Genomic DNA, 26739 nt, shown 5'->3' with positions numbered 1-26739 from the left:
CTTTTTTTAACTGACACTAAATTCATACAGTATACTAAGTGCATTAGTGCATAGTGTATAGCGTGCCGTTTGTTATGCAGTGGTAGTGTTTTTGTTCCACAAGTGTTTGCTAACGTTTCTTCTTCTTTCAGCTCATAACATGTAAGTGTCATTAAAATTGTTGCTTGTTTTGTGTAGTTTGCAAAATATGTATTTAATTGCCTGTTGTTGGAGATCCCAAAACCAAAATATGACCCTTTTATAATGCAAAATAGGGGGTCTTTAATTGAAACGTCTGAGACTTGATACTTCAATACAGGATGATTGTGATCAAACATGCTTCAAAGGGGTGATAAATTTCTCCTTGGGATGCTGTATCTTCCTTCTGTTACTGATTTTCAGGCTGTTGTGACTGAGTTGTCACACATACACTCACACAGTCTCAAACAGATCAGATAACTCCAAAGGTTTCAACTCAAACCAAATGTGGCCTCTGCATCCCTTTCTGTCTGTTTCCCAAACCTCACAGGACTCTGACGCGAGCAGGAGTTTGTTTTTACATTCAAGACCCCGTAATGTTTTCACAAACCATCTGTGATTTTCGTCCAGCCCACAACTGTAATTTCATTCCCACATGCCTCCTGCTTCACGTTTCTTTTTCCAGATGAAAGACCAAAACGAAGAAGAAGAAAAGAGCAGCAGAAAGTGTGTCAGGCTACAGACCAGTCATGGTTTTTCGTAAATTGTTGCATAACCTCATGAAGAGCCAGTAAAAGCTTTCGGCGGAGCCAGTTATCTGTCATTTTGACAAAGCACATCTTTCCTCTCCTACAAAAACTGGGCTGCAGCCACCGAAAACCTCATTACATAAAGTCTAAACGACTTTTTACTAAATGTTAAGCACTTTATAAAGGTGACTTACCAGCTAAGATCTCCTCTGGTGTCTTTTTACCCTTTGGTTTTTCCTTTTCAGCCATTTCTTCTCCAGGCTCGTCCATCTGAGTGTCCTCTGAAAACCCTTCCTGCAGATCATCTCTGTTGGATTTAACTCCATTGCTTTGTCTCATTTGGATGCTTCTGGTTCTCTGGTTGGGAGCATTAGCCAACTCTTCATTGATAGCAAATGTCAAAATCCAGCATAGAGCAAATAACGCTGCACATACTAAAACCCTCATGGTCTTCTGGGATCTTCTGCACCAGTGCTACTGTTCAGAGATGGTAAGTGTGTGCATAAACCGGTCAGCTAGCACTCTGGTCTATGAAAAGTCGTTGATCTGAATGTTTGCAGACTCTTGGTCTGCGCTGGAGATGGAATAAATGAAGCTGGTGTGGAGGTCAGATGTAAGGGGGATTGTGGCTGTTTTCCGCTGTTGTAGTGGAAAGGAATTCCTCTGACATCCCCCTCTGAGTGAGTGAGGAGGAGGAGGACAAAACACACCGAAAAAAGGAGGAGGAGACTGATAGAGAGAGAGAGAGAGGGAGGTTCAACAAGGACTTTAAAGAGGCTTTTATAAGGGATATAAACACAGATATGTAGCAGCAGTCTGTAAATATATCCTGTTTCTAATGGTAAATTATATTAAAGAGCCCCTATTATGGGTTTTTGAAAATGATGTTCATGCAGTGTGTAACACAGCTCTAAGTGAATGAAAACATCCAGCTGAGGTTTAAATCTAAATGTGCACTGTGATTAAAACTATTGATTCTTTAACAAAATAGTCGACTCGGAGTCGAGTTGGGTTCAGACCTTTTGATTGATTGCATCTGTAACCCAGCGAGTCCTACGCCACCCAACCCGCTTTGAGCTGGCATCGAACCAGCAATCTTCCGCATGGGAGTCGGTTGCTCTACCAAGGAGGCTAAAGACCATGGCCACTAGTGTCTGTTGCTAGAGGACCTAGAGGTCAGAGGAGTGTGGTTTACCTGCACAGCACTTACTAGCTGGCCTCCGTTACACTCACCCCCTCAAACCTCACTCCCATCCGGGTCACTGCACCAATGTAACCCCGCCGGTCCTACACTGCCCAACCCCCTCCGAGCTGGTATCGAAGCAGCGACCTTCCGCATGGGAGTTGGTTGCACTACCAAGGAGACTAAAGAACATGGCCTCTAGTGTATGTCGCTAGAGCACCTTTATAGGTCAGAGGAGTGACCTCTACAGACCTGCACAGCACTTACTAGCTGGCCTCTGTTACGCTCAATGTAACCCTGCCAGTCCTACGCCACCCAACCCGCTCTGAGCTGGTATGAAACCAGCAACCTTCCGCATGGGAGTTGGTTGCTTTACCAAGGAGGCTAAAGACCATGGCCTCTAGTGTCTGTCGCTAGAGCACCTTTAGAGGTCAGAGGAGTGAGGTTTACCTGCACAGCACTTACTAGCTGGCCTCCGTTACACTCACCCCCTTAAACCTCACTCCCATCCGGGTCACGGCACCAGTGTAACCTCGCCGGTCCTACACCACCCAACCCGCTCCGAGCTGGAATCGAAATAGCGACCTTCCACACGGGAGTTGGTTGCTCTACCAAGGAGACTAAAGACCATGGCCTCTAGTGTCTGTCGCTAGAGCACCTTTAGAGGTCAGAGAAGTGACCTCTACAGACCTGCACAGCACTTACTAGCTGGCCTCCATTACAGTCAATGTAATCTCGTCGGTCCTACGCCACCCAACCCGCTCCAAGCTGGTATCAAAACAGCTACTTTCCACACGGGAGTTGGTTGCTCTACCAAAGAGACTAAAGACCATGGCCTCCAGTGTCTGTCGCTAGAGCACCTTTATAGGTCAGAGGAGTGACCTCTACAGACCTGCACAGCACTTACTAGCTGGCCTCCGTTACGTTCAATGTAACCCTGCCAGTCCTACTCCGAGCTGGTATCGAAATGGCGACCTTTCGCATGGGAGTCGGTTGCTCTAATAAGGACACTAAAGACCATGGCCTCTAGTGTCTGTCGCTAGAGCACCTTTAGAGGTCAGAGGAGTGAGGTTTACCTGCACAGGACTTCACTAGCTGGCCACCGTTACACATCGACTTTGATACGGTACATCACCAAATTTGTAGTTCCAGTTCCGGTAAAATGAAATCCGGTAAAATCCCTTTACACACTAGCGAAGGCGCGAGGGATCACGGGACTGATCAGATGATGATCACTGACAGATTCGGCTGAGGGGAATAAAGGCTTAAAGTTCATTTTCACAACAAGTATAGCTAACCTTGTGCTGTGTTTGCTCCTGTCATTTGTCTGATGATTGATACAATAACCTACGCTGCAGCACGGGATTCGCCGGCCGTTTGCTATTGAAGGAGCAGCAGAGACTATCATGTATGGGACTTTGTCAGACTTTGACAGGGACTTTGTCAGTAACTTTTACAGTTCATATGGACCAGTTTCTACTTCCTCCAGATCATAACATGCGAGTGTAACTAAAATTGTTGCCTTGTTTGCAAAATATGTGTTTAATTGTGTGTTGTAAGTTGTAATGGCGCAGCTTGTAATCACGTATCGATTATAGATCAGTGCTTGTACTGTATCTCTCAGGTTAAATCTGTATGGGGCTGTTCACATATCGCATCCAAAACCACATTAAAAACGTGACGCGTGCTTCTTCTTTAAATGTGTTTCTGAGCTAGTGATCTATTCACTAGATACTGTTTGTTGCTATGGCCACCATCAGCGGTTCCTCACATGCGTGGCGCGGTTAATTTTCAATATAGTTCAACTTTTGCCACTGTGTGGATTAATACTGAATGTGTGTCGTCATTGTTAGCATTAGGAGTATGCTGGTGTTTAACTGCATTGCTTCATTGCATTCCTGCATTGGGCTCTCACATACTCTCTGCTACTTCATACTGTAGCTGTGGTGGGCATTTCTTTCTGTCTTGTTGTCCAATCACAACAGACTGGGTCATCGGTCCAATCAGCACAGATAAGCTTTGCGCTAAGGAGGGGTTTGGAAACAAAGAAAGAAACACTTGAAGAGGGAGTAAATGATGACAGAACTGTATGAACTATCCCTTTAACCTTCGCTTGCTTTCAACCATGTTGGCTCTCCACTTTGCCTTGTAGAACTAATATATTTTTTATTGACACCAGCACATTTATGACCCCATTCCTGGTTTGCGCTGATTCAGAATGTGGAAAATACAGACGGCTTCTCTGGCAGCCACGGAAAAGCAGCTATTTATTGATGGTGCCAGCGGACATCTGATGTTAATCAAACACATGTGGCGAGACGCTGGCAGATGTGTTTCTGTTTGACTCATTTGGAGTCATTTCAGACGTTTGCTTATGTTCATCATCGTGAGCCAGGAGCCACTTCTTCTCTTATCTTCCGATTTCCTGTGTGTCGCCTCTTTCTGCCGTCCAGCTGTAAATGAATCTGCTACTGGATTTAATTCACTCTATATGTTGTTATTTTTTCCAGCGCACAAAAGTCCAATCTATTTGACTCCCGCTGGCTGCATCAATATTTTGTCAGTGGAAATAAGCCAGTTAATTTTTGTCTTTTTTAATAAACTTGTTTGTGAGATCTGGGAGCAACAGGCAATGTGCTGATTACAAAACTAAATAAAAGATACAATCGCATGAGGCCTGTTGCACAAAATGAGTTGAAGAAACTCCAGGCTGCAGGCAGAGTACGTTTTTGGGTTGACAAAACCAAACAAATCCAACCAGGGGTGCGTTTCCGAAAACCATCGTTAGCCAACTAAGCTCACAAGTTGTGTCGTTACAAACATAGTTTGTTGATTTGGTGTTTCCCAAATCCGTTGTTCCAACGAACATTTGCAAACTCCGTCGCAAACTTGTATGCTTGGAGCTACACCTATGGAGCTGTAGTTAGAAACATAATTCCTGGCTGTGCTCTAATTCCAGTTATCCCCCCTATGCCCTATTCATTTAGTACATTTAAACATTTAAACTTGGAATTAATTAAAAAGAAGCATTAAAGACATCACTCCTAGGTGTCATTTGCTTTCAAAGCATTTTTACAGTTCAGTTTTAGCGATCTTCATGTTTATAATTGTGCTCTCTTCGCAGTGCACTCTGAAAACATTGATGTCATTTTGAGCACAGCCTCATGACGAAAGCTAGAGGTGATCTATTATTTAAAAGCGGAATTTCTGTTACATCTCCAAAGCTTGTGAAAACAAAAAGCATACATTAATGCTTTTAATTTATAGTAGGTTATTTATGAAGTATCTGTATTGTATATGACATGGGCCTGTTGGTGATAACATAGATTTTACGTTTCCATAGACCTTACGGTTGATTTCAACTCTCGGAAAAGACAAAAAAAAAAGAAAGATAAAGTGCAAAAATATAAACTTTATTGTTTGTATTTTAGAATTTTACAAATACTTCGATTTAAACTGTGGTATAAATATAACTGTTAAAGACATTAATAATATTATGACAGTGTTTTCAAATATTAAATACATTAAATATTTTGCTGGTGCTCGTTCACTACTCAAAATAAACTCTCCTCAAAGGAACTCTGGAGCACATTACAGCAAAAATATGATTATTTACATATTAAAAAGCTGACATTTCATTATAAGATCTTCATTTCAGTGTCGAAAAAAAAAATCACACATCCCATATAGAAATCTGATACCAATATATGCAATTTACAGTAAAAAAAAAGCAAATACAAAAAAACATAATAAAAAAACATACAAGATAATATTTCAATTTTACATAAATATATGTCATATATTCAACACATACTTTAAAATATTGCAAAAATGACCACTTAAATATGTTTTTCCCTACTATTGTAAACACAAATATACAGCCTGAAAATGATTTATACCCTTGGAAAATGATCACCAGATATAAATAAAAGCTGAGAAATATTGTTTTCCACAATGAAGCCGTCTTATTATCTTTTGGGAAAAGCTGGTGTCATCCACTCAAAAACAAACTTGCTGGTTGAGTAAAAGGAACTTTACATCAGAATTTGCCAGCGATATGAATAATTTGACTATATTTATGTTTATTTATATTAGTGTACGATATAAAAATTTAATAAAGTTGACCAAATATGAACACATATATAAAATTATAGCTTATATATTTGAAAATATATTAAGGCAGCACGATGGGAAAATAAGCGATATTGTTGTTGAGTGTTGCGATAATCATATTTCTTACGATATAACTAACACTTTTTAATTATTATAATTATATATAATGATCATACTAAAACAAACGGATATCTTTCTGAGCTTATTGCATCAATAAAAAGCCCATCTAATTAGCCACATCTGATTAAATTTATTGCACTTCTCTGCGATATGGATATTGTATATACTACTATAATGCGATAACGATATTTTTCATGTAGCTCTACCATATATCTAAATACATACGAAAATATATGTAAACAAACGTTCTTTGCAATTGTAATTACTTGTATGTCGATATGTTATGGCTGCAATATGTGTCGAAAAATACCGTTATCGCAATATTAGTATATGCAATATCCATACTACAGAGCAGTGCAATAAATTTAATCAGATGTGGCCAATCAGATGGGCTTTTTTAGATGAATATATAATTTTTTTTTTTTACATGTATGCACATTTTTGTAATTCCAATCCTTGAAAAAATATATATTAAAATATAAAATAAGCAGCCATTTTGCAATATTTTAAATAATATTTTGCATATTTCATTTATGTAAATCCAAATATTCTTTCAATCATTTTCCTTTGGCATAGTCCCTGATTTATCCACAGTGGAATGAACCACCAACTACTGGCATATGTTGTATGCAGCTAATGCCCTTCCAGTAGCTACTCAGCACCGTGCTGGGAAACTAAATCCAAAATGAACTTGTCATATGTGTAATTTGCATATATTTTCATCAGATTTCTATGTAAGTTTAACAGTACATCAGTACATCATAAGCGTCTGAGGATGGAAAGATGTGTTCAGGTAATGTGTTTGTTGTGGGTAATAATGCACATGATGGTTAGCGTGATGTCCAGGCAGAGCGTACATGATTGGGTTTTGCGTGAGTGCTGTGGGTGCGCAGTGGCTCTGCTCTTCTCCACCGTGACCGTCCAGCTCCTTCTTCCATTTGGTGCGTCGGTTCTGAAACCAGATCTTGACCTGCGTTTCTGAGAGGCCGAGGGCTGAGGCGATGCAGTGGCGCTCGAACACTGACAGATAGTGGCTGCTCTGAAAGCTTCGCTCCAGGATGCGCAGCTGATCCAGTGTGAATGCGGTGCGGATGCGCTTCGACTTCACTTTTGCAGCAGAAGCATTCGCGATGTTTGGAGCCGATGGGTCTTGAGTTGGAGAAGTCGTCTTCGGTGATTCTCTGTTATCTGAAATGAATGTAGATGCAATTGGAATATGTTGCGTGGATTATTTCGTTAACTGTAGTATGTGACCAAACCCTCAACTAGATCAAATATACAATTGACGTCAAAATAATTTGCACTTTTGTAAAATTAATTATTTAAATAATATTTCACAAGTGTTGCTTAATGAAGAATATATTTATTTTTTTATATTTTAAAAAGGGGCAGCACGGTGGCACAGTAGGTACCACGATCGCCTCACGGCAAGAAGGTCGCCTTATTCGAGCCTCGGCTGGGTCAGTTGGCATTTCTGTGTGGAGTTTGCATGTTCTCCCCATGTTCGTGTGGGTTTTCGTTCATTAAATTGTCTGAAGTGTATGTGTGTGAATGAGTGTGAAAGGGTTTTTCCCAGTGATGGGTTGTAGCTGGAAGGGCATCCGCTGCATAAAACATATGCTATATAAGTTGGCGGTTCCGCTGTTGCGACCCCAGATTAATAAAGGGACTAAGCCGAAAAGAAAATGAATTAAATGAATAAATATTTTTTTTTTAAAACTAAAGCGTAACTAATAATTAAAAGTTTTTGACATGGTGACAGTGCACAATATTTTTCTAATAATTAAAAAAAAAATGGTAATATTTAGCTGGATTTAATTGGATTAATTAAGTTAACAAGGCAAGTTAGAATAATTAGGTAGACAATATTATTAATATTGTTTCAAAAACTGCTTTTGTTCCAGTCAAACTAAAATAAATAAGATTTTTTCCCAGAAGACAAAATATTATAGGAAATACTGTGAAATTCTCTTGGTCTGTTAAACAAATTATACAAATTTCATCATAGGGTGAATAATAATTCAGATATTTTTGATATAGTAATCATCGGTTAATGGAAGCATAAACAGTCACTGTGTTAAGACTTATCAGTCAACATGTTAAGAATTGGTCTTAAAGAGAAAATTCACCCCCCAAAAAATTCCACCATTATTTATACTAAAGAATATTGGAAGAAACAGCAATTGACTTCTTGTTGCTACAATGGATGTCAACAGAAGACAGAATCACAAACAGGATTGCTGCCACTTAACGGTGAGTAAATAATGACAAAATTTGTTGTTTTTGGGTGAACTATCATTTTAAGCACTGGTTTCACTAACTAACAGTTAAGTTAAAAGGACAATCACTTTTATTTTTCAGATGAAAGTTCACCTAATTAACCGCTTGTTAACTGAAAAAATATATATAATTATGACCTGTCTAACTTTTTAAGCCTACGCACTTTATGCAACTTGCAACAGTTCTAAAATATTAAATAGCTGTCTTTTTTAATATTGTATGAACTAATAAATCTTTTGATGAAAACAATATTTAGGCTGCCATAGTAGGCTACAATACACTTATACAAATACATTCAAATACTGCCCTCTCCTGGAAAAACACCTGTTATTTTGTTTTGAAAAGTCCAAAAATATCTTTATAATATTAATTCTACATTAAATGTTATTATGTAATCAACATTTTGCAGAATTCATTAAATAAATGTTAAATATTGTGTAAATACCTCACAAATTTACCTGACAAATGTGTTTATTATGTTGTTAAAGAAAAGTATTGCTATTGTATTCCTGAATAGCTAGCTTGCAACAAACTTACTGTACCACAGGCATATCATATGCTGGCTATATCAAATAATACTAGTATAATACTTTTTAAAACGAATTTTCCCTTCGATAAAGCGATATAAAAACGCTCAAACTCACTGGAGATTTCCCGCGTTTCTCTTGTCCCGTTGAATTTGGCGGGATCCAAAATGTCTGCGATGGAGAAGGAAGTTTTCCCCTGCAGTGTAGAATTGCTCGTTTCTTCGTGCATCCTGACGGTGACTTCTGAGAGCAGTACGTAAATGAGACCTTATAACTCTCAGAGTGCTGTTATATGTGCCAGCATCCATCACTTCCTCACCTTATATACACCTCAAACAGACGCGTGTAAAATTAACATGTTAAAGCAGCTCAGTGAGGTAAAACCAAACCCTCGAGCTCCTCCTTTACACAGTTTACCATGTGAATGTGTCTCAGTGGGTGACACGCTTCCTTTGCTATTTATTGCCCTGCATCTGGTTAAAATGTGCCCTTTTCTGAAGAGCCGTGTAGTTTTTTGTATTAGAGCTTGTCGTTATTTGCAATTGTGTGATTTTACGGTGCTCGAGCGCGAGAGGTGCTGTTGTGATGCTAATTAATCGACTGAAGTCTTCAAGAAGTGAAATAGCGTGGTTAAGATCCAGTGTTGGGTATAAATAAGTAATACATTAGGCTTAAGCCTTTCTTAACCTCTTTTTTCAAGCATAAGTAACACATTTAAATAACACATTTTTAGATTACTAAGTATAAAGTATGTATAAATATATTATGTTGTCTTTTTCGTTTCTATATTTTAGATTAAAAGAGGCTTAAAGTGATAGTTTTGTCTAAAAAATAAAAAAATACTGTTTACTCACATTTTAAAAATCTAAACCTTAGATGTAGACACACTTATTTTTTTAAAACGTGCATTTAGCTGCTTAAACATCACAATTTAATGTTAAAATAAAAGTAATTTCTTTTTTTAAACCAGAATATAGTTCGGCCAAAACTGATAATCCTGTCGTCATTTACTTATTGTTCACTTGTCACGAACAAGTTTCTTTCTTCTGTTGAAGGCAAAAGAAGATAATTTGAAAAATGCTGAAAACCTGTAACCATTGACTTCCATAGTATTGTTTTTTCCAATGGAGGTAAATGGTCTAACATTTTTCAGAATATTTTTATGAGAGAAACTCAAACTTACCTTGAGGGTTGAAACCACTTGAGAGTAAGTAAGAGTAAATTTTCCAATATAAACAAACCACTATGTGAAAAGTGATGCACAATGCACTGTCAGTATTGAAAGATTTGAATGTATAGATTTTAAAATATATCAATTAAAATGCATTAATGCGTTGAATTTAAAATCTATTTATTTAAAGAGTTGACATTAGTAATTAATTAAAATGTATAAGGCTGAAAGATTAGTATGTCAAACCGTGCATAAAGCTATCGTTCACCCTAATCTGCCATCATTTACTTTCTGTTGCATTTCAATCAAACCTGTTTCCATCAAATTAATCTTTGTTAAAATGTTATTATTTCTTCTACACAAATGGTTTAAATCAAGTGTGCCGCAAGCCTGCGTTTGAGTGAAGGTCTCGGCCGTTAGATCGCCTCCTGGGGGCTGGCTGCAGTACAAGTCATAAAGCCCGCCTCCTCCGTGTTAATGAAGGAGACTTGAGCCCAAATAAAAAAAAATATTACACTTGCAATAAAATGTCCCGAAAGATGGTTCTGGTCGATTTAGGCACTGGTTATTGTGCGGAAATAGGTGCAGATCTTCATTTTTGTAAACAGTTTGTTTTTAGCAGTAATTTAATGCTGGGCGTGTCATCGTGATTGACAGCTGTGATTGACAGTTTCTCAAAGCAGCGCGTCTGAGCTTCGGCAGGAGACTGAAGTGTTATTATTCGATTTCTGTGTTATTTTACCATGACAAAATGAGTTCAGCAGTAAACTATAGTTTCTGACATACATGATCTGGTGGAACACTGTTTATTCGCTAAGTTCAGGGCTTTTTTCGGGCTTTATTAGTTTGCTGATACACGCCTAACCACCCAGATAGCAAAACACAGTTCCGGCTAGATTCTCGCCTGCCGGAGACTTATCTCTTAGAGCTCAGACTGACTAATGTTACCTCTGCTGGACCTACTCCGGATGCCTGGACTCACTACCCAATTCCAGCCCGAGTCAATCGAGCCAGATGCGGCGGCCGAGCGAGCCGCCGCATGCGAGCCGGAATCAGCCCGCGATGCCGCGAGTATGTTATGCGCTGCGGCCCGAAGCTGCCGCGATTTAATATATAAAACCCTCATATTTGTTAACGTTATTACATCCATTTGTGTTGATATGACAGCAAACGCATGCTGAGAAGTTCGGGGGGCGTGGTTGATTTTACATAAAGCGTTTGATTGGAAGCTCGACTCCGCTCATTTTCGTGGCTCCTCCTCTGGCTCCATCAGACAGTCCTTCTGCGCATGTCAAGGCTCCAATTTCAGCAGTCTTTTGCAACAGTTTGTGCCCGTCAAGCAGGCGTTTTGCCCTCAAGGCGTTCAATGGGAAAAAGGGCTGTCGCGTCGTCCATATTTTTTACAGTCATTGGTTTAAATACACTTGAAATCTCACAATCATAGGCCTTAAAAACAAAGCAAACAAACAGACGAGGTTGAACTTCACAATGTGGTTCCTGGTCAACTATAATCCCACTCAAATTTTAAATCAGTTCAAGTTTATTTGTATATCACTTTTTACACCCATTATTGTTTCAAAGCAATTTTACACAAGTTGCACATTACTGCTTTACAGTCAGGTTCGGAAAAGTCAAGGTTATTAATTACCAAAACTTTATTAGTTATCCCGATAGCAAAACTTCTCTGGCCTAGATCTGGCCCACACCATCAGCATTTGCTTGGCCCACATGCCGCCGTGAATTACGGTACAAGACTGGACCAAGTCTGGGTTCCATACAAAAGGCAAAAATGGACCATATCTGGGCCAAGTCTCAGCCAAGTTAATAACCCTGAACTGGGCCAGATATGTTGGTGTGTCACGACTGCAATGTTTTTTATAAACTCATGGAGCATTTCGCTTTATGGCTGTGCTTTTTCTTGTAGCGACCTGATTGAAAGAACTTTTTCTTTACTCTAAAATAATTTAAATGTATTTTAAAAGTGGGTCAAGATAGGCAGAACGTACGTGGCCCATATAGAAATACTACATTTGAGATTTGACCCAAGTCTTGAGTGCCGCCTGTAAGACGGTGCCACCTCGGCCAAACCTGGGCCATGTTTGGCCCACATGTTGTATGCCAGTGCCGGACGAATGCCTGCTGTGCCAGACTTCTTTGCTACCTGGGTACCAACAACTTTACAAATCAACTAAGTTACAGCTTTTCACACTAAAGTTATTATATATAAGCATAGTTATCCTGCGGCGATTTAGTGGCGCAGTAGGTAGTGCTGTCGCCTCAGAGCAAGAAGGTTGCTGGGTTGCTGGTTCGATCCTCGGCTCAGTTGGCATTTCCGTGTGGAGTTTGCATGTTCTCCCTGCGTTCGCGTGGGTTTCCTCAGGGTGCTCCCACAGTCCAAAGACATGCGGTACAGGTGAATTGGGTGGGCTAAATTGTCCGTAGTAAGTGTGGATGTTTCAAAGAGAGGGGTTGTGACTGGAAGGGAATACGCTGCGTAATTATATGTGCTGGATAATTGGTGGTTCATTCCGCTGTGGCAACCCCGCATTAATAAAGGGAATAAGCCGACAAGAAAATGAATGAATAATTAACGTTCGGTTATATAGTACAGTTTTTCTCAACTGGTGGGTCGCGGGAACATTTTCAGTGGGTGGTCAAAAAAACAACAAAAGTTGAATATTTTATTTATTTAGACTTTTATTTTGAAATGCGTGCATGACAACCCTACCCTTTTGATGTTTTTACTCTGTTATATTTCTATAATATTATACATTTGGGTAAATGACAGCAATAAAATATATAGTTCATTTGTGAGTCTTGGTGATTTTCTTACGATTTATCTGTCACTACTTGTGTATGTTAACAAATAAATACAAATTAATTATAATTCCTAAAATTGTATTATAGTTCCTAAACATTTGGGTCATGGCTTGATGACCATGTAAAAATGTGGGGCCCATGGCCAAACCAGTTGAGAACCCCTGATATATACTATACTAAGATGTCCACCTTACTGAAAAAACAGCTTAAACCAGCCTAGGCTAGTTGGCTGGTTTTAGCTAGTCAACCAGGCTGGTTTTAGAGAGGTTTTGGGTACTTCCAGGCTGGTTTCCAGCCATTTCCAGCCTGGTCTTAGCTGGTCAGGCTGGGAGATGACCAGCTAAAACTAGCTTGACCAGCCTAGCCAGGCTGGGAGCCCAGCCAAAACCAGCTGTATCCAGCTTAAACCAGACTGGTCAAGCTGGTTTTAGCTGGTCATTTTCCAGCTAAGACCAGGCTGGAAATGGCTGGAAGCCAGCCTGGAAGTGGCCAAAACCCCTCTAAATCCAGGCTGGTTGACCAGCTAAAACCAGCCAATCAGCTTAGGCTGGTTTTATCTGTTTTTTTCAGCAGGGCATGTGTACATGTTTAGTGAAGTGTTTTTGTGTATTAAGTGTGTGTGTTGGCCATTTCCTAACAGATAAATAATCAATAACTGAACTTAAACTCAACTGACATTGCTGGATTTGCTCTGAACAGACTTTGCAGATTCTGCGATGTGTCTATTGTGAATGCACACATTACGATATCGAAACTGAAATGATACATTGTGCAGCCCTAGTGTGTGTGTGTGTGTGTGTGTGTTACTGTAAGTGTGTGCACAGCAGGGGCTTCAGACAAAGGTTTTCTGCGGCTGTAAATAATGTGCGAGTCTCCAGAGGTGGTCAGCCGTGGCAGCTGCCGTCCGCCATGCTGCTGGTATTCAGAGCGCGGGGCTCATCCGGCCCACCGGGACAATTAGCAGATGTCACCCGTGTCTCTGACCCAGCCTGACCCGAGTCTTTGTCCTGCGGCTGCAGGAGGAGTGTGCCTGCAGCTCTGCCGCTTCACAGATCAATTACACATCACCAGTGCTGTAGAAAACAGATTAACCTTATTAACCTGCTCTGCTTTCTTACGCTCTCTCTGTATTATCAATTATTGACCACCAGCTTTGGTCAACGGGGCGTTTATAAATGTGGTGTACGCTGTTAGAAAGTGTACGGTTCCACACAATCCATTAAGTTCTTTATTAAAATAGTATTAAAATACCCCAAGATATAACCCAGCTATAGGTTATTATAGGCACCTTCCCAACTAATGATCATTTTATCCCAGTGCTTTGGGTTATATATTTTAGCCCTATGCATTGGGTTATTTTGATTAAATGTTATTTTTTTTAATCTGGTATTTCTATTGCTACTAGTACTACTATTTTATTTTTAATTATGGTCGCGTAAATAAATAACATATGGCTTTATTTCCATTACATTTTAGTTCCAGACACTTTTGATCAAATAAATTAGGAACCACAAACGACGAAGAAACAGAACAAAGCAGACAGTTAAAAACTGTGCAAGCAGAAAATCCTGTGTTGATGGAGCAGAATATGGAGCTCTGTGTGCTGTAGAGGCTGTCCAGCAGCTGCAGCAGGCTTTCCTACTGAACAAAAACTGCTTAAACCAGCCTAGGCTGGTTGGCTGGTTTTAGCTGGTCGACCAGGCTGGTTTTAGAGGGGTTTTGGCCATTTCCAGCCTGGTCTTAGCTGGTCAGGCTGGGAGATGACCGGCTAAAACCAGCTTGACCAGCCTAGCCAGGATGGGAGCCCAGCCAAAACCAGCTATATCCAGCTTAAACCAGACTGGTTAAGCTGGTTTTAGCTGGATTTAGCTAGTCATTTTCCAGCCAGACCAGCTAAAACCAGAGCACACCAGTAAATCCACTTCTAAATGTCTGAAGCAAAACAAAATGAAGACTTCGGAGTGGCCTAGTCAAAGTCCTGATCTGAATACAATTGAGATGCTCTGGCATGACTTTAAGAAGGCAGTTTATGCTCGAAAATCCTCAAATGTGGTGGAATTACAACAATTCTGCAGAGATGAGTGGGTCAAAATTCCTCCACAGCGCTGTAACAGACTTATTGCAAGTCATCGAAAACAATCTGATTGCATTTGTTGTTGCTAACGGGGGCCAAACCAACTGTTAGATTTAAGAAGCACTTTTTTTCACATAGGCCTATGTAGTTTTGTATTTAGTTTTGCGTCAAAAATAACAAAAACCTTAATTTCAAGACTGCATGATGCGTTTACTTGTGTTATCTGTGACTAATGTTTAAATTAGTTTGATGATCTGAAACATTAAAGTGTGACGAGCATTCAAATAAGTGAGGGGGCAAACACTTTTTCACACTTCTTTAAGTAGGCAATTTTTTTCTTCAGAAAGTCAGCAATTAAATCAGCTTTTTCCTGTGTGTTACTGATTTGGCATGATGTTATTTTTACTTTAAAAACACATCTAAAAGTATATTTTTTTATATATTTGAATTCGTTTATTCCAGCCAAACTAAAGGAAAATAAGACTTTCTCCAGAAAAATAAATATTATAAGAAATACTGTCAAAATTCCCTTGCTCTGTTAGACATCACTTTGACTCCATAATATCAATCTTAATGATTATATATATATATATATATATATATATATATATATATATATATATATATATATATATATATATATATATATATATATATATATATATATATATAAGAATAAAGATGTGAGAGGTCATTCTGTCTCTACATCACAGATGGTCAACAATTCATCAACGAGACGGACACAAAAAAACGACATGTACTTCAGCACTTTCCTCTTTTACATCCCATCAGCAAGGCAATTCTCTCAGCGGGCGTCCGGCCTCTGCGTAACAACAGTGAAACACAGCATTGTGCTGCAGTTTCACACAGACAAAGGCTGTTTTAGCGGTAATAGATGTTTAAACCGTGTTTTACAGGTTTACGATGGATGTGATGTGTATTGAGTGGCACTTTAATTTGTGAAAGGAGTTTGTTTGTGTCGTGTTTAAGCATCTGGTCCTACAGGAAGAAGGAGAGGACAACAGACTTTAAAGTTTCAAATCAAATAAATTTTAATTTTAGTCCAAAATCACTTCATCCAGTATTGAAAGTAAGGTTGTTATTAAGAAAAAGCTTAATCCAAAGCGACATAGTCCTGTGTTAAAAAGCAAATCCACTTCTGAACGGCTGAAGAAAAACAAAATGAAGACTTTGGAGTGGCCTAGTCAAAGTCCTGACCGGAATTCAATTGAGATGCTGTGGCATGACTTTAAAATGACCACTTAGTTCATATTTATTAAACACTAATGCATATTCTCAAGATTACAGTTGTCTTTTAATTTAAATTTCAAGACTGACTGTAGCTTCTGTTTTGCTTTTTCTTTCAATCAAATTTGTTCATAATAAGATATATTTGCAATTTTGTGACTTTACTGCAAGCAAGCATGTTGTTGGAATACTAATTATTATATGAATAATACTAAAATGTTAAATTAAAATAGCATTATTTATTTATTAGAGAGAGCTGAGAATGAGAGGTTGTTTATAATTTAAGACATTTAAGACACAATAAGGCACAAGCCACCTATTTATTTGTAAAATGTTTAAGATATTTTGTAAATGTAAAACATTATACATACAGTGGTGTGAAAAAGTGTTTGGCCCCTTACTGATTTCTTTCTCTGACTTTCTATTTGCACGTTTGTCACACTTTAGTATTTCAATTCAAACTGATTTGAATATTAGTCAAAGTTAACACAAGTAAACATGTCATGCAGTTTTTTTAAAAAACTAAATCCAAAACTGCATAGTCTTGGGTGGAAAAAGACTAAAGCACACCAGGAAGGCCACTTCTGAATAGCTGAAGAAAATCAAAATGAGGACTTTGGAGTGGCCTAGTCAGAGTCCTGACCTGAATCCAATTGAGATCATGTGTTTTTAGTTTTCAGTATCTGGTCTACATGAAGAAAGAGAGGACATTTGAGCTGTTAATCACTTCTGACCACTTAGTTCAAACTTATTAAACACAAACACACACACACACACACACACACACACACACACACACACACACACACACACACACACACATATATATATATATATATATATATATATATATATATATATATATATATATTTTTTTTTTTTTTTTTTTTTTAGATAACAATGGTCTTTTAATCTAAATTACAAGACTTACTGTAGCTTAACAGTAAAAAAAAATCTATTTTGGTTTTTCTTTCCATCATTTTTATCCATAATTACATATATTTGCACTTTTGTGACTTTACTGCAAGCAAGCATGTTGTTGGAATGCTAATAAATAAATAGATAATAGTGAAATGTAAATTAAATTAAAATAGCCTTATTTATTTACTAGAGAGGCAGAGTTGGGAGTTATTTATAATTTAAGACACAATAAGAATCAAACAAATTTAAATATTAGTCAAAGTTAACACAAGCAAACACAACCTGAGGTTTTTTAAAAAACTAAATCCAAAACTGCATAGTCTTGGGTGGAAAAAGACTAAAGCACACCAGGAAGGCCACTTCTGAATAGCTGAAGAAAATCAAAATGAGGACTTTGGAGTGGCCTAGTCAGAGTCCTGACCTGAATCCAATTGAGATCATGTGTTTTTAGTTTTCAGTATCTGGTCTACATGAAGAAAGAGAGGACATTTGAGCTGTTAATCACTTCTGACCACTTAGTTCAAACTTATTAAACACAAACACACACACACACACACACACACACACACACACACACACACACACACACACACACACACACATATATATATATATATATATATATATATATATATATATATATATTTTTTTTTTTTTTTTTTTTTTTTTTAGATAACAATGGTCTTTTAATCTAAATTACAAGACTTACTGTAGCTTAACAGTAAAAAAAAATCTATTTTGGTTTTTCTTTCCATCATTTTTATCCATAATTACATATATTTGCACTTTTGTGACTTTACTGCAAGCAAGCATGTTGTTGGAATGCTAATAAATAAATAGATAATAGTGAAATGTAAATTAAATTAAAATAGCCTTATTTATTTACTAGAGAGGCAGAGTTGGGAGTTATTTATAATTTAAGACACAATAAGAATCAAACAAATTTAAATATTAGTCAAAGTTAACACAAGCAAACACAACCTGAGGTTTTTTAAAAAACTAAATCCTAAACTGCATAGTCCTGGATGAAAAAGTCCAAAGCCACCAGGAAGGCAACTTCTGAATAGCTGAAGAAAAGCAAAATGAGGACTTTGGAGTGGCCTAGTCAGAGTCCTGACCTGAATCCAATTGAGATCATGTGTTTTTAGCTTTCAGTATCTGGTCTACATGTAGAAAGAGAGGACATTTGAGCTGTTATTCACTTCTGACCACTTAGTTCAAACTTATTAAACACACATATATATATATATATATATATATATATTTTTTTTAGATAACAATGGTCTTTTAATCTAAATTACAAGACATACTGTAGCTTAACAGTAAAAAAAAATCTATTTTGGTTTTTCTTTCCATCATTTTTATCCATGATTACATATATTTGCACTTTTGTGACTTTACTGCAAGCAAGCATGTTGTTGGAATGCTAATAAATAAATAGATAATAGTGAAATGTAAATCAAAATAGCCTTATTTATTTACTAGAGAGGCAGAGTTGGGGTTATTTATAATTTAAGAAACAATAACAATCAAACAAATTTAAATATTAGTCAAAGTTAACACAAGCAAACACATCCTGAGGTTTTTTTAAAAAACTAAATCCTAAACTGCATAGTCCTGGGTGAAAAAGTCCAAAGCCACCAGGAAGGCCACTTCTGAATGGCTGAAGAAAAGCAAAATGAGGACTTTGGAGTGGCCTAGTCAAAGTCCTGACCTGAATCCAATTGAGATCATGAGTTTTTAGTTTTCATTATCTGGTCTACACGAAGAAAGAGAGGACATTTGAGCTGTTATTCACTTCTAATTAAATATTAATTGAAGATAACAAAAGTAAACACCTTATCATAAATAAAGCTTTTTGTTACAAAGGGAAAACTGAATGCAAAAATAATCGTTTGCTAAAAAGCCCAAAGCACTGTGTAGAGCTCCTCCACATGGAGAGAAGTCAGCTGAAGTGACTTCAGGGAGGTGTTTCAGGCATGTCCCACCAGGAGGAGGCCTCGGGGAAGACCCAGGACACGCTGGAGGAATGTCTCACGGCTGGCCTGGGAACGCCTCGGAAGAGCTGGAGGAAGTGTCCGTGGAGAGGGAAGTCTGGAGTTCTCTCCTAAGACTGCTGCCCCCGCAACCTGGCCCCGGATAAGCGGATGAAATGATTCTGATTAATGATTTTGACTTCGACTGAACACACACTAAATATGAACAGGAATTAAAATGTCCCAACAGCATGGTAAAGCATCTCTTATGATGACGGTCATATACAAGACTTTCATGCACACAAGAGAGACCATTGTAAGTCTTCAGTTATTTTTATTGCTTGGAAGACTAAATGCCAATGCATTCACGAAATCTCACAAAATTCAAATTGTTTGATGCCCAAAATAGTCAACAGGAAAATGCTGTATTAATTAATTGACTTGAGGATTCTGCTCAATCTGAACTGGACAGTTATGTGTTAAAGGAACAGTTGACCCAAAAAATGTAAGTTCTGTCATCATTTACTCACCCTCCACTTGTCACAAATATGTTAGACTTTCTGTTGAACACAAAAGAAGATATTTTAAAGCTTGAAATACACAAATGATGAGATCGTAACGAGGGTTAGGTGGTTATTATAGAGTATTCCGGCAGGTGTCAATGTGCGCTGCGGGAATCTCGCCGTACTCCAGCGAAGAAGCTCCGAGTCATCGCGAGATTTGCGTCTTTAGCTGCTGCTATTTGAAAGATGGCTGCAGAGGCGCGATCTGTGACTGAGAGAGACACCGCGGACGGGTGAGAATCAACAAAAATAAACATTCAATGAACAACAAGTCTAACTTTAATATTACAGACATATGAAGGGCTACTTTGCACAGCCTTGATGTTGGTGTTGCTTCTTTAACGCGTAAACACCACAGCGCTATCATGTCGAGCGTTGAAATGAACTGATGCTGCTATTACGATTGTTTATTCTCATTTACACTCTCTTTCTTTATTAATCAGAACTATATTTGCTTTATGAATGTGATGTTTATATTATTAACATACTGAGACTGCATTAGCGGTATTTAAGCATTATTTAGGATGGTTTAACGTTACTTTAAAAGTCCTTGTCAAAACAAAGGATTAATTAACGTTACTCTGGACATCAGTTTCATTTTGCTTTCATAATAAGACATAATATAGTTTTTCATAATAGTAAGAATATTAATATCTTTTTATACATACATGTGTGTGTGTGTGTAAATGTACTTTTTTCAAGCTTTCTTTTGAGATCGTGTACACTTCGTGACAAAAGTCTTGTCGTGGATTCTAGCTGTAAGATCAACTAATAGTAACTTGACTTCTAGTTGATTATTTGGAAAAGTGGCAGAAGATAGATTTTTTTTTCCCATGAATCATCTGTTGAGCTGCATCCCAATCATCACAAATACTGCAGAAGACCTAATGGAACCCGCATAGATCCACGATTCTGATAGACATCAGTCAAGTTTGGCGAAGGAAAACTCATGGTTTGGGGTTACATTCAGTATATCAAGACATTTGTGCTGCCCATTACATTACAAACCATAGAAGAGGGCAAATTCTTCAGCAGGATAGCGCTCCTTTTCATACTTCAGCCTTCACATCAAAGTTCTTGAAAGCAAAGAAGCTGCTCCAGGATTGGCCAGCCCAGTCACCAGAAATGAACATTATTGAGCATGTCTGGGGTAAGATGGAGGAGGAGGCATTGAAAATGAATCCAAAGGATCTTGATGAGCTCTGGGAGTTCTGCATGAACGCTTTCTTTGCCATTCCAGATGACTTTATTAATCAGTGATTTGAGTCAGTGCAGAGATGTATGGATGCAGTCCTCCAAGCTCATGATGGAGTCAGACACAATATTAATTCTGTCTCCACTGCAGCAGGACTTTATATTCTATACTAGACATTATTCCTGTTCAGTGATGAGACTTTAGTCTAAACAAAGTCAGACCTTACTGTCCTTATTAAATCATTAAAAATCAAGGCATGATCATATTTTATTGTGGTCAAATAGGTGTAATCTAGAGGCCTTTGCCTTTCATATACGCCACTTCTGATACCAAATGATCAACTAGAAGTCAAGCTATTATTTGTTGTTCCTAAAACTTTCATAGGAGACAAGACTTTTGTCAGGTAGGTTGCTTTCAATTGTCAGAAATTGGGTGTAAAGTTGTTTTTATTTTTGCACATTTAAACTTTCACCTTTTAATAATTTCAAAAAAGGATAATTTACAAATAATAAAGAGTGAAGTCATATTAGCACAGGTAATGGCTGTCAAAGAACAACATTGTTGACAGCCTATATAGTTTTAATAAAGTCTAATAGCGCTAATAATGTTTTGAATATATGCGATTTCAGATTGAACATTTAAAGTAGCGTGGTAAACAATATAAGGACATTCAATAGAGATTCATTCATTCATTTTCTTGTCGGCTTAATCTCTTTATTATTCTGGGGTCGCCACAGCGGAATGAACCGCCAACTTATCCAGCAAGTTTTTACGCAGCGGATGCCCTTCCAGCCGCAACCCATCTCTGGGAAACATCCACACACACATTCAAACACAACGGACAATTTAGCCTACACAATTCACCTGTAGCGCATGTCTTTAGACTGTGGGAGAAACCAGAGCACCCGGAGGAAACCCACGCAAAGGCAGGGAGAACATGCAAACTCCACACAGAAACGCCAACTGAGCCGAGGCTCGAACCAGCGACGTTCTTGCTGTGAGGCGACAGCACTACCTTCTGCGCCACTGCCTCGCCCGTTCAATAGGGATAAGCGTGTTTATCAGCTTTTTTATGTTACAGTTACAAATATAATATATGTTGTGCTCATAACAGTATGTCTTGATAATTAACCTGTATTAGCCTTTTTAAATTCAGATTTACTATTTTATGGAACGCAAAAGGCAGAATGTGCGAATTTAAAAATAACTTTACCTCAGTTTGGCAAAGCTGTAAAATTATTGATTAAAATTTTTGACAGCTCTGGTTTTCCAAAGACATGCGCTATACAGTAGGTAAATTAAATAAACTTGGTTATACATAGTGTATGAGTGTGTGTGTGTGTGAATGAAACATGCTGGAATAGTTGGCGGTTCATTTCACTGTTGTTGCGACCCCTGAACAGACTACGCTAGAGCAAAATGAATGAATTGATGATATATTTATAATTGACTTATTATTTATTTGGGCTGGGCTGTTTATATGTAAATGTGAGCGCATAATGAGCTGGTGTTTAAGAATGAATTACAGAGAATTTTCCGTCAGTTTCTGTGTCTCATTTTTGTGTGTGTGTGTATTGCAGAGATGCCTCTTTTGGAGATCTGACCACAAACATGGAGACCGAGTCGTCCAGTGGAAAGGAGACTATGGTACTGTAGGATATTTGACACATGAGGAGTTGAACTTTCTACAATTTCCACAATGTTTTCAAAGTTTTTCAGTAGAGCTGTTAACCTACTCTAGTCTCACGGTTCGGTTACGATTATCATGCCATCGATTCGGTTCAATTCGATATCTCGGTGCATCACGGTGCATTGACGGTGCTTTCCATACACAGTTTTATATTTTCTTCACAGCAGCATTTCTTGTATTAAAATGTAAGAATATATTTACATTTATATACTATTTGTAATACAATTTTGTCATTTAATGCAAACAGTCAGATATATAAACTGTAACTTTAAACAAAACGAGCATTTAGCAAATAATATAAACAAATATAAATATCCAGCTCAATTTCTGATCCTTGTCTAGTTCTCTTACACCTCTTTGATTGGTCACACCCTCAACAAAAACGGTTGCGATTGGCTCTTGCGCGCTGCGCTCTTCACAGATGAGTGACACTGATAAGTCGCAGTGGCGATCTCCCAGCTGATGTATGATTGACACGGTGGAGAAAAGTCTGCAGACACGCGCTCGTTTCTTTATACAGAAGTAACGCTGTAAAACAGCCGAGAGGAGAAGAAAAGCCACGCCAGCAGGTCAAATGGGCGTGCGTGCGTGCGTGCGTGCGTGCGTGCGTGCGTGCGTGCGTGCCTGTGTATGTGTGTGTGTGTGAGAGAGAGAGAGCGCGAGAGAGAGAGACAAATGGAGTACTTTCATTCTCTCGATCTCAGTGAAATAGGGGCTATTGTTGTATATGTCAGTGTAAGACTGATCACGCAAACACACACAGTAAAATTGTGCACAGTTTATAAGTTTCAAGTAGTTTGAGCGTTGTAAATACTCGCGATCGAGGTAAATGACGTCAGTAATTACCGGTTATGATTATTAATGAACCGATACTGAATTGTCTGCATCGTGGTGCACCGAAGAAACAATTAATTTTGACACCCCTATTTTTCAGCATTCATTAAGTTCTTTTTGTATTGAATTACTCATTTAATACAAACAGTTGGGATCTGAATTGCACCACCCTAATTTCTAGATAGTATTTGTTTTATTTTATTATCATTTTTTGTAGTTTTAGTATTCCTATTTAAATTCATTTGTTTATTTCCAATGCAGTATTTTCAAGGGTGTTGTTTCAAATTACAGGGATATTTCGATTTGCATAACTGTTTTGGTAGTTTGTTAGTTCAGATTAAGCACATTGCTTATAAATTCTAAATTAATTTCCCATGGATGAGTATTAACAGTACAAGCTAACTACATACAAAGTTCTCTATTCGTACTGTCTAAATCTTTGCATACTATAACTTGTTATGCTATTGCCTGAAGATGAATTCTTGCTTGTTGCGTTCTTTAATTGTATGCTATTATGATTTAAAAGTAATTGTACATTTTAAACGACACCCTTTTATCTCATTGAATTTCCTACATCACCTTTAACTTCTGTTTAATAACGCTCAGTCTGTTTGGGTCTTCAGGATACAGCCGGGGACAGTTCTGAAGCAGCGGACGCTCAGACGGGCTCTGGAGACGATGAGAACGGCCGTCAGCTGGGTGAAGTGGAGCTGCAGTGTGCGCTGTGCATGAAGTGGTTCACCGCAGACACTTTCAGCATCGACACGGCGTAAGATTCTCTCTCTTATCCCCTTATATACGGTGCCTTCACACTGCAGATGGCGAGAGCGGCAGAGTAGCCGAATAACATTCATTTTCAAGAAGAGCCAGCAGCCAGAGAATACAAATACTACAGTTGAAGTCAGAATTATTCGCCCCCTTCGAATTTTCTTCTACTTTTTAAAATATTTTCCAAATGATGTTTAACAGAGCGAGGAAATTTTCACAGTGTGTCTGATAATATTTTTACTTCTGGAAAAAGTCTTTTTTGTTTTATTTCGACTAGAATAAAAGCAGTTTTTAATTCTTTAAACCCTATTTTAGAGACAAAATTATTAGCCCCTTTAAGCCATATTTTTTCTCGATAACCTATAAAACAAACCATCATTATACAATAACTTGCCTAATCACCTTAACCTGCCTAGTTAACCTAATTAACCCAGTTAAGCCGTTAAATGTCACTTTAAGCTGTATAGAAGTGTCTTGAAAAATATGTAGTAAAATATTATTTACTGTCATCATGGTAAAGAGAAAATAAATCAGTTATTAGAAATGAGTTATTAAAACTATCATGCTTAGAAACGTGTTAAAAAAAAATCTTCTCTCCGTTAAACAGAAATTGGGGAAAAAATAAACAAGCGGTTTAATAATTCAGGGGGGCCAATAATTCTGACTTCAACTGTATTTGCTTTCTATTTATTACAAAAGTGGTAGCCTACAGTAGGAAATGTTTGGTTTTAACAAACATAGGATGAATTAACAAAGGGACGCCCATGCATATTTCAACAAGACAATGCAAAACCACAATCAGCACACATTACAAAGTCCTGGCTGTGGAGGAAGAGGGTACAGGTACTTGACTGGCCTGCGTGCAATCCCGACCTGTCTCCAATGGAGAATGTGTGGCGCATTTTGAAGTGCAAATTTCGACAACGAAGACACCGTACTGTTAAACACATGAAGACAATGAGAAAATGACACCTGAAACACTTCATCACTTGGTGACTCAGTCCTTAAATGTATTTTTAGTGTTGTGAACAGGAATGGCAACATTAGAAAGTGGTAAATGCTTTACTGTCACTACTGTTTTTGATTTGGGCTTGTATTTCACCTTAATCAAAACAAAGAAAATACTAAAAATGTTTTGTTTGTTTTATCAATGCAACATTATTTACATTTTCATAAGCATGTGATCAAAATAAAGGGACGGTTACCTAAAAATGAACATTTACTGACAATTTACACCCTCAAGTGGTTTCAAACCTGAAACCACAAACCACAAAAAAATGTGTTGCAAGAACCAGAAGTGGAATATCAAAAATTGATAATGATATTTACATGGTGAGCATGTGCGGTTCGTGCACAAGCAGATAGAATAGAGTGGAATATTACTTTTTTAATTTTATTTTTAAAAACTTTCTCAACTCTTACGCTTTGATTGATGCAGCAAAAATCTCTAATCCCCTCTATAAATACAATTGTTTTGTGTGAAATTGGTTATGGTTGTCCAAAATGTGTTGACTGACTTTTTATGCAGTGGACTTTACTTGGATGTATGGGTGTCCCATGTGCACATACACTTACACTCTGCTTTCTCCTTCCTGCAGAACTTGCCTGCCATTCATGACCAATTATGTGTTTCACTGCAACGTGTGCCACCACAGTGGAAACACTTACTTTCTGAGGAAACAAGCCAGTGAGTGGATCGGTTTACTTAAACTATTAAATACTGGTTCAACAGTGCTTTCAGAAAAGACACAGAATGACCCTGTCAGATCCAGAACATGAACAAGACCTTTTTTATAGTGTTCATTGTTGATTGGTTTTATTTGCCCAGATCTGAAGGAAATGTGTCTCACTGCTTTGGCAAATCTGACATGGCGGTCCAGAACTCAAGAGGAGCATCCTAAAACTATGTTCTCTAAGGATAAGGTACACTTTCAGCTGAGATTGTTTGCAGAGGCATGCTATTCATGTTGTGCTCTTTGAAATGGCAACCAAACTTAAGGTCTACTTTTAAAAGGCTCTATTTTATTGATCTAAGCGCAAAGTCTAAAGCGCATGGTGCAAAAGCATTAAGAGCAGGTTTGAATCCGCTAATTTAAGGACGTAAAAATATGGTTTGCCCTGGCACATGGTCGAACAGGGTTGTGCTTATTCTCTTAATGTATTATTACGCTTTACTAGTGAGAAAACAGTTAAACAGAGCATCTGCAGCACAAGAATAAGGAATGAGCCTCCTCCATTCATTCTCTTTTATTTTCTTTTACTTTACTTTAACTCTTTACTCCTTTACTTTGGTGGAGTAGGAAACGGTGGAAACGTACTCCACTGGAGACATCCATTAGCCTACTTATTAAATTGGTTTAAGCGCAAAGATTTGTCTCAAAACTATTTCAAAATTTAGTTCTAATTTCCAACAACGATTGAATGATCAATTATAATGGTCAAAAAAACGTTATACAAAACGTTATATAGAGTTATTCAAACACGCGTCCTGTTCTTACACCCCATATGGGGATGCAGACACCTCCAAAACCCAACAGTTGGACAAATCT

The 26739-nt window shown here is 37.9% G+C and overlaps 3 protein-coding genes across 7 annotated transcripts in view; 1 reads left to right on the top strand and 2 right to left on the bottom strand.

Moving 5' to 3' along the window:
- The window catches only part of aebp1a (AE binding protein 1a), a 29505-nt gene extending 28129 nt beyond the window's left edge, over positions 1-1376 (bottom strand). Inside the window, exon 1 of the mRNA NM_001324409.1 lies at positions 902-1376. Coding sequence (NP_001311338.1) covers positions 902-1154 — 253 coding nt within the window. The 5' untranslated portion in view covers positions 1155-1376. The remainder of the gene's footprint in view (positions 1-901) is intronic.
- A 5277-nt stretch (positions 1377-6653) lies between these two features.
- On the bottom strand, positions 6654-9226 carry pnx (posterior neuron-specific homeobox). The gene is given in 2 exon segments (NM_178302.2): positions 6654-7311; positions 9048-9226. Coding segments are annotated over 2 exon segments (549 nt in total). The 5' UTR covers positions 9160-9226; the 3' UTR covers positions 6654-6874.
- ash2l (ash2 like, histone lysine methyltransferase complex subunit) overlaps positions 9085-26739 on the top strand; it is a 40923-nt gene continuing 23268 nt past the window's right edge. For 2 of the 5 annotated variants that reach the window (XM_087269544.1, XM_087269543.1), the window contains exons 1-5: positions 9085-9182; positions 22479-22545; positions 24046-24191; positions 25789-25877; positions 26019-26113. In XM_087269544.1, coding sequence (XP_087125670.1) covers positions 22510-22545; positions 24046-24191; positions 25789-25877; positions 26019-26113 — 366 coding nt within the window. In that variant the 5' untranslated portion in view covers positions 9085-9182; positions 22479-22509. Of the gene's footprint in view, positions 9183-19862; positions 19937-22478; positions 22546-24045; positions 24192-25788; positions 25878-26018; positions 26114-26739 lie in introns of those variants that run through there. The other 3 variants (XR_015500441.1, XM_087269542.1, NM_001110105.2) reach the window with 2 other exon arrangements.

Source organism: Danio rerio, chromosome 10, assembly GCF_052040795.2.
Source record: "Danio rerio strain M-AB ecotype USA chromosome 10, GRCz13ab, whole genome shotgun sequence".
Taxonomy (NCBI): Eukaryota; Metazoa; Chordata; class Actinopteri; order Cypriniformes; family Danionidae; genus Danio; species Danio rerio.
The sequence above is the reverse complement of the archived record's forward strand: the minus strand, read 5'-3'. Positions and strand labels throughout refer to the sequence as shown.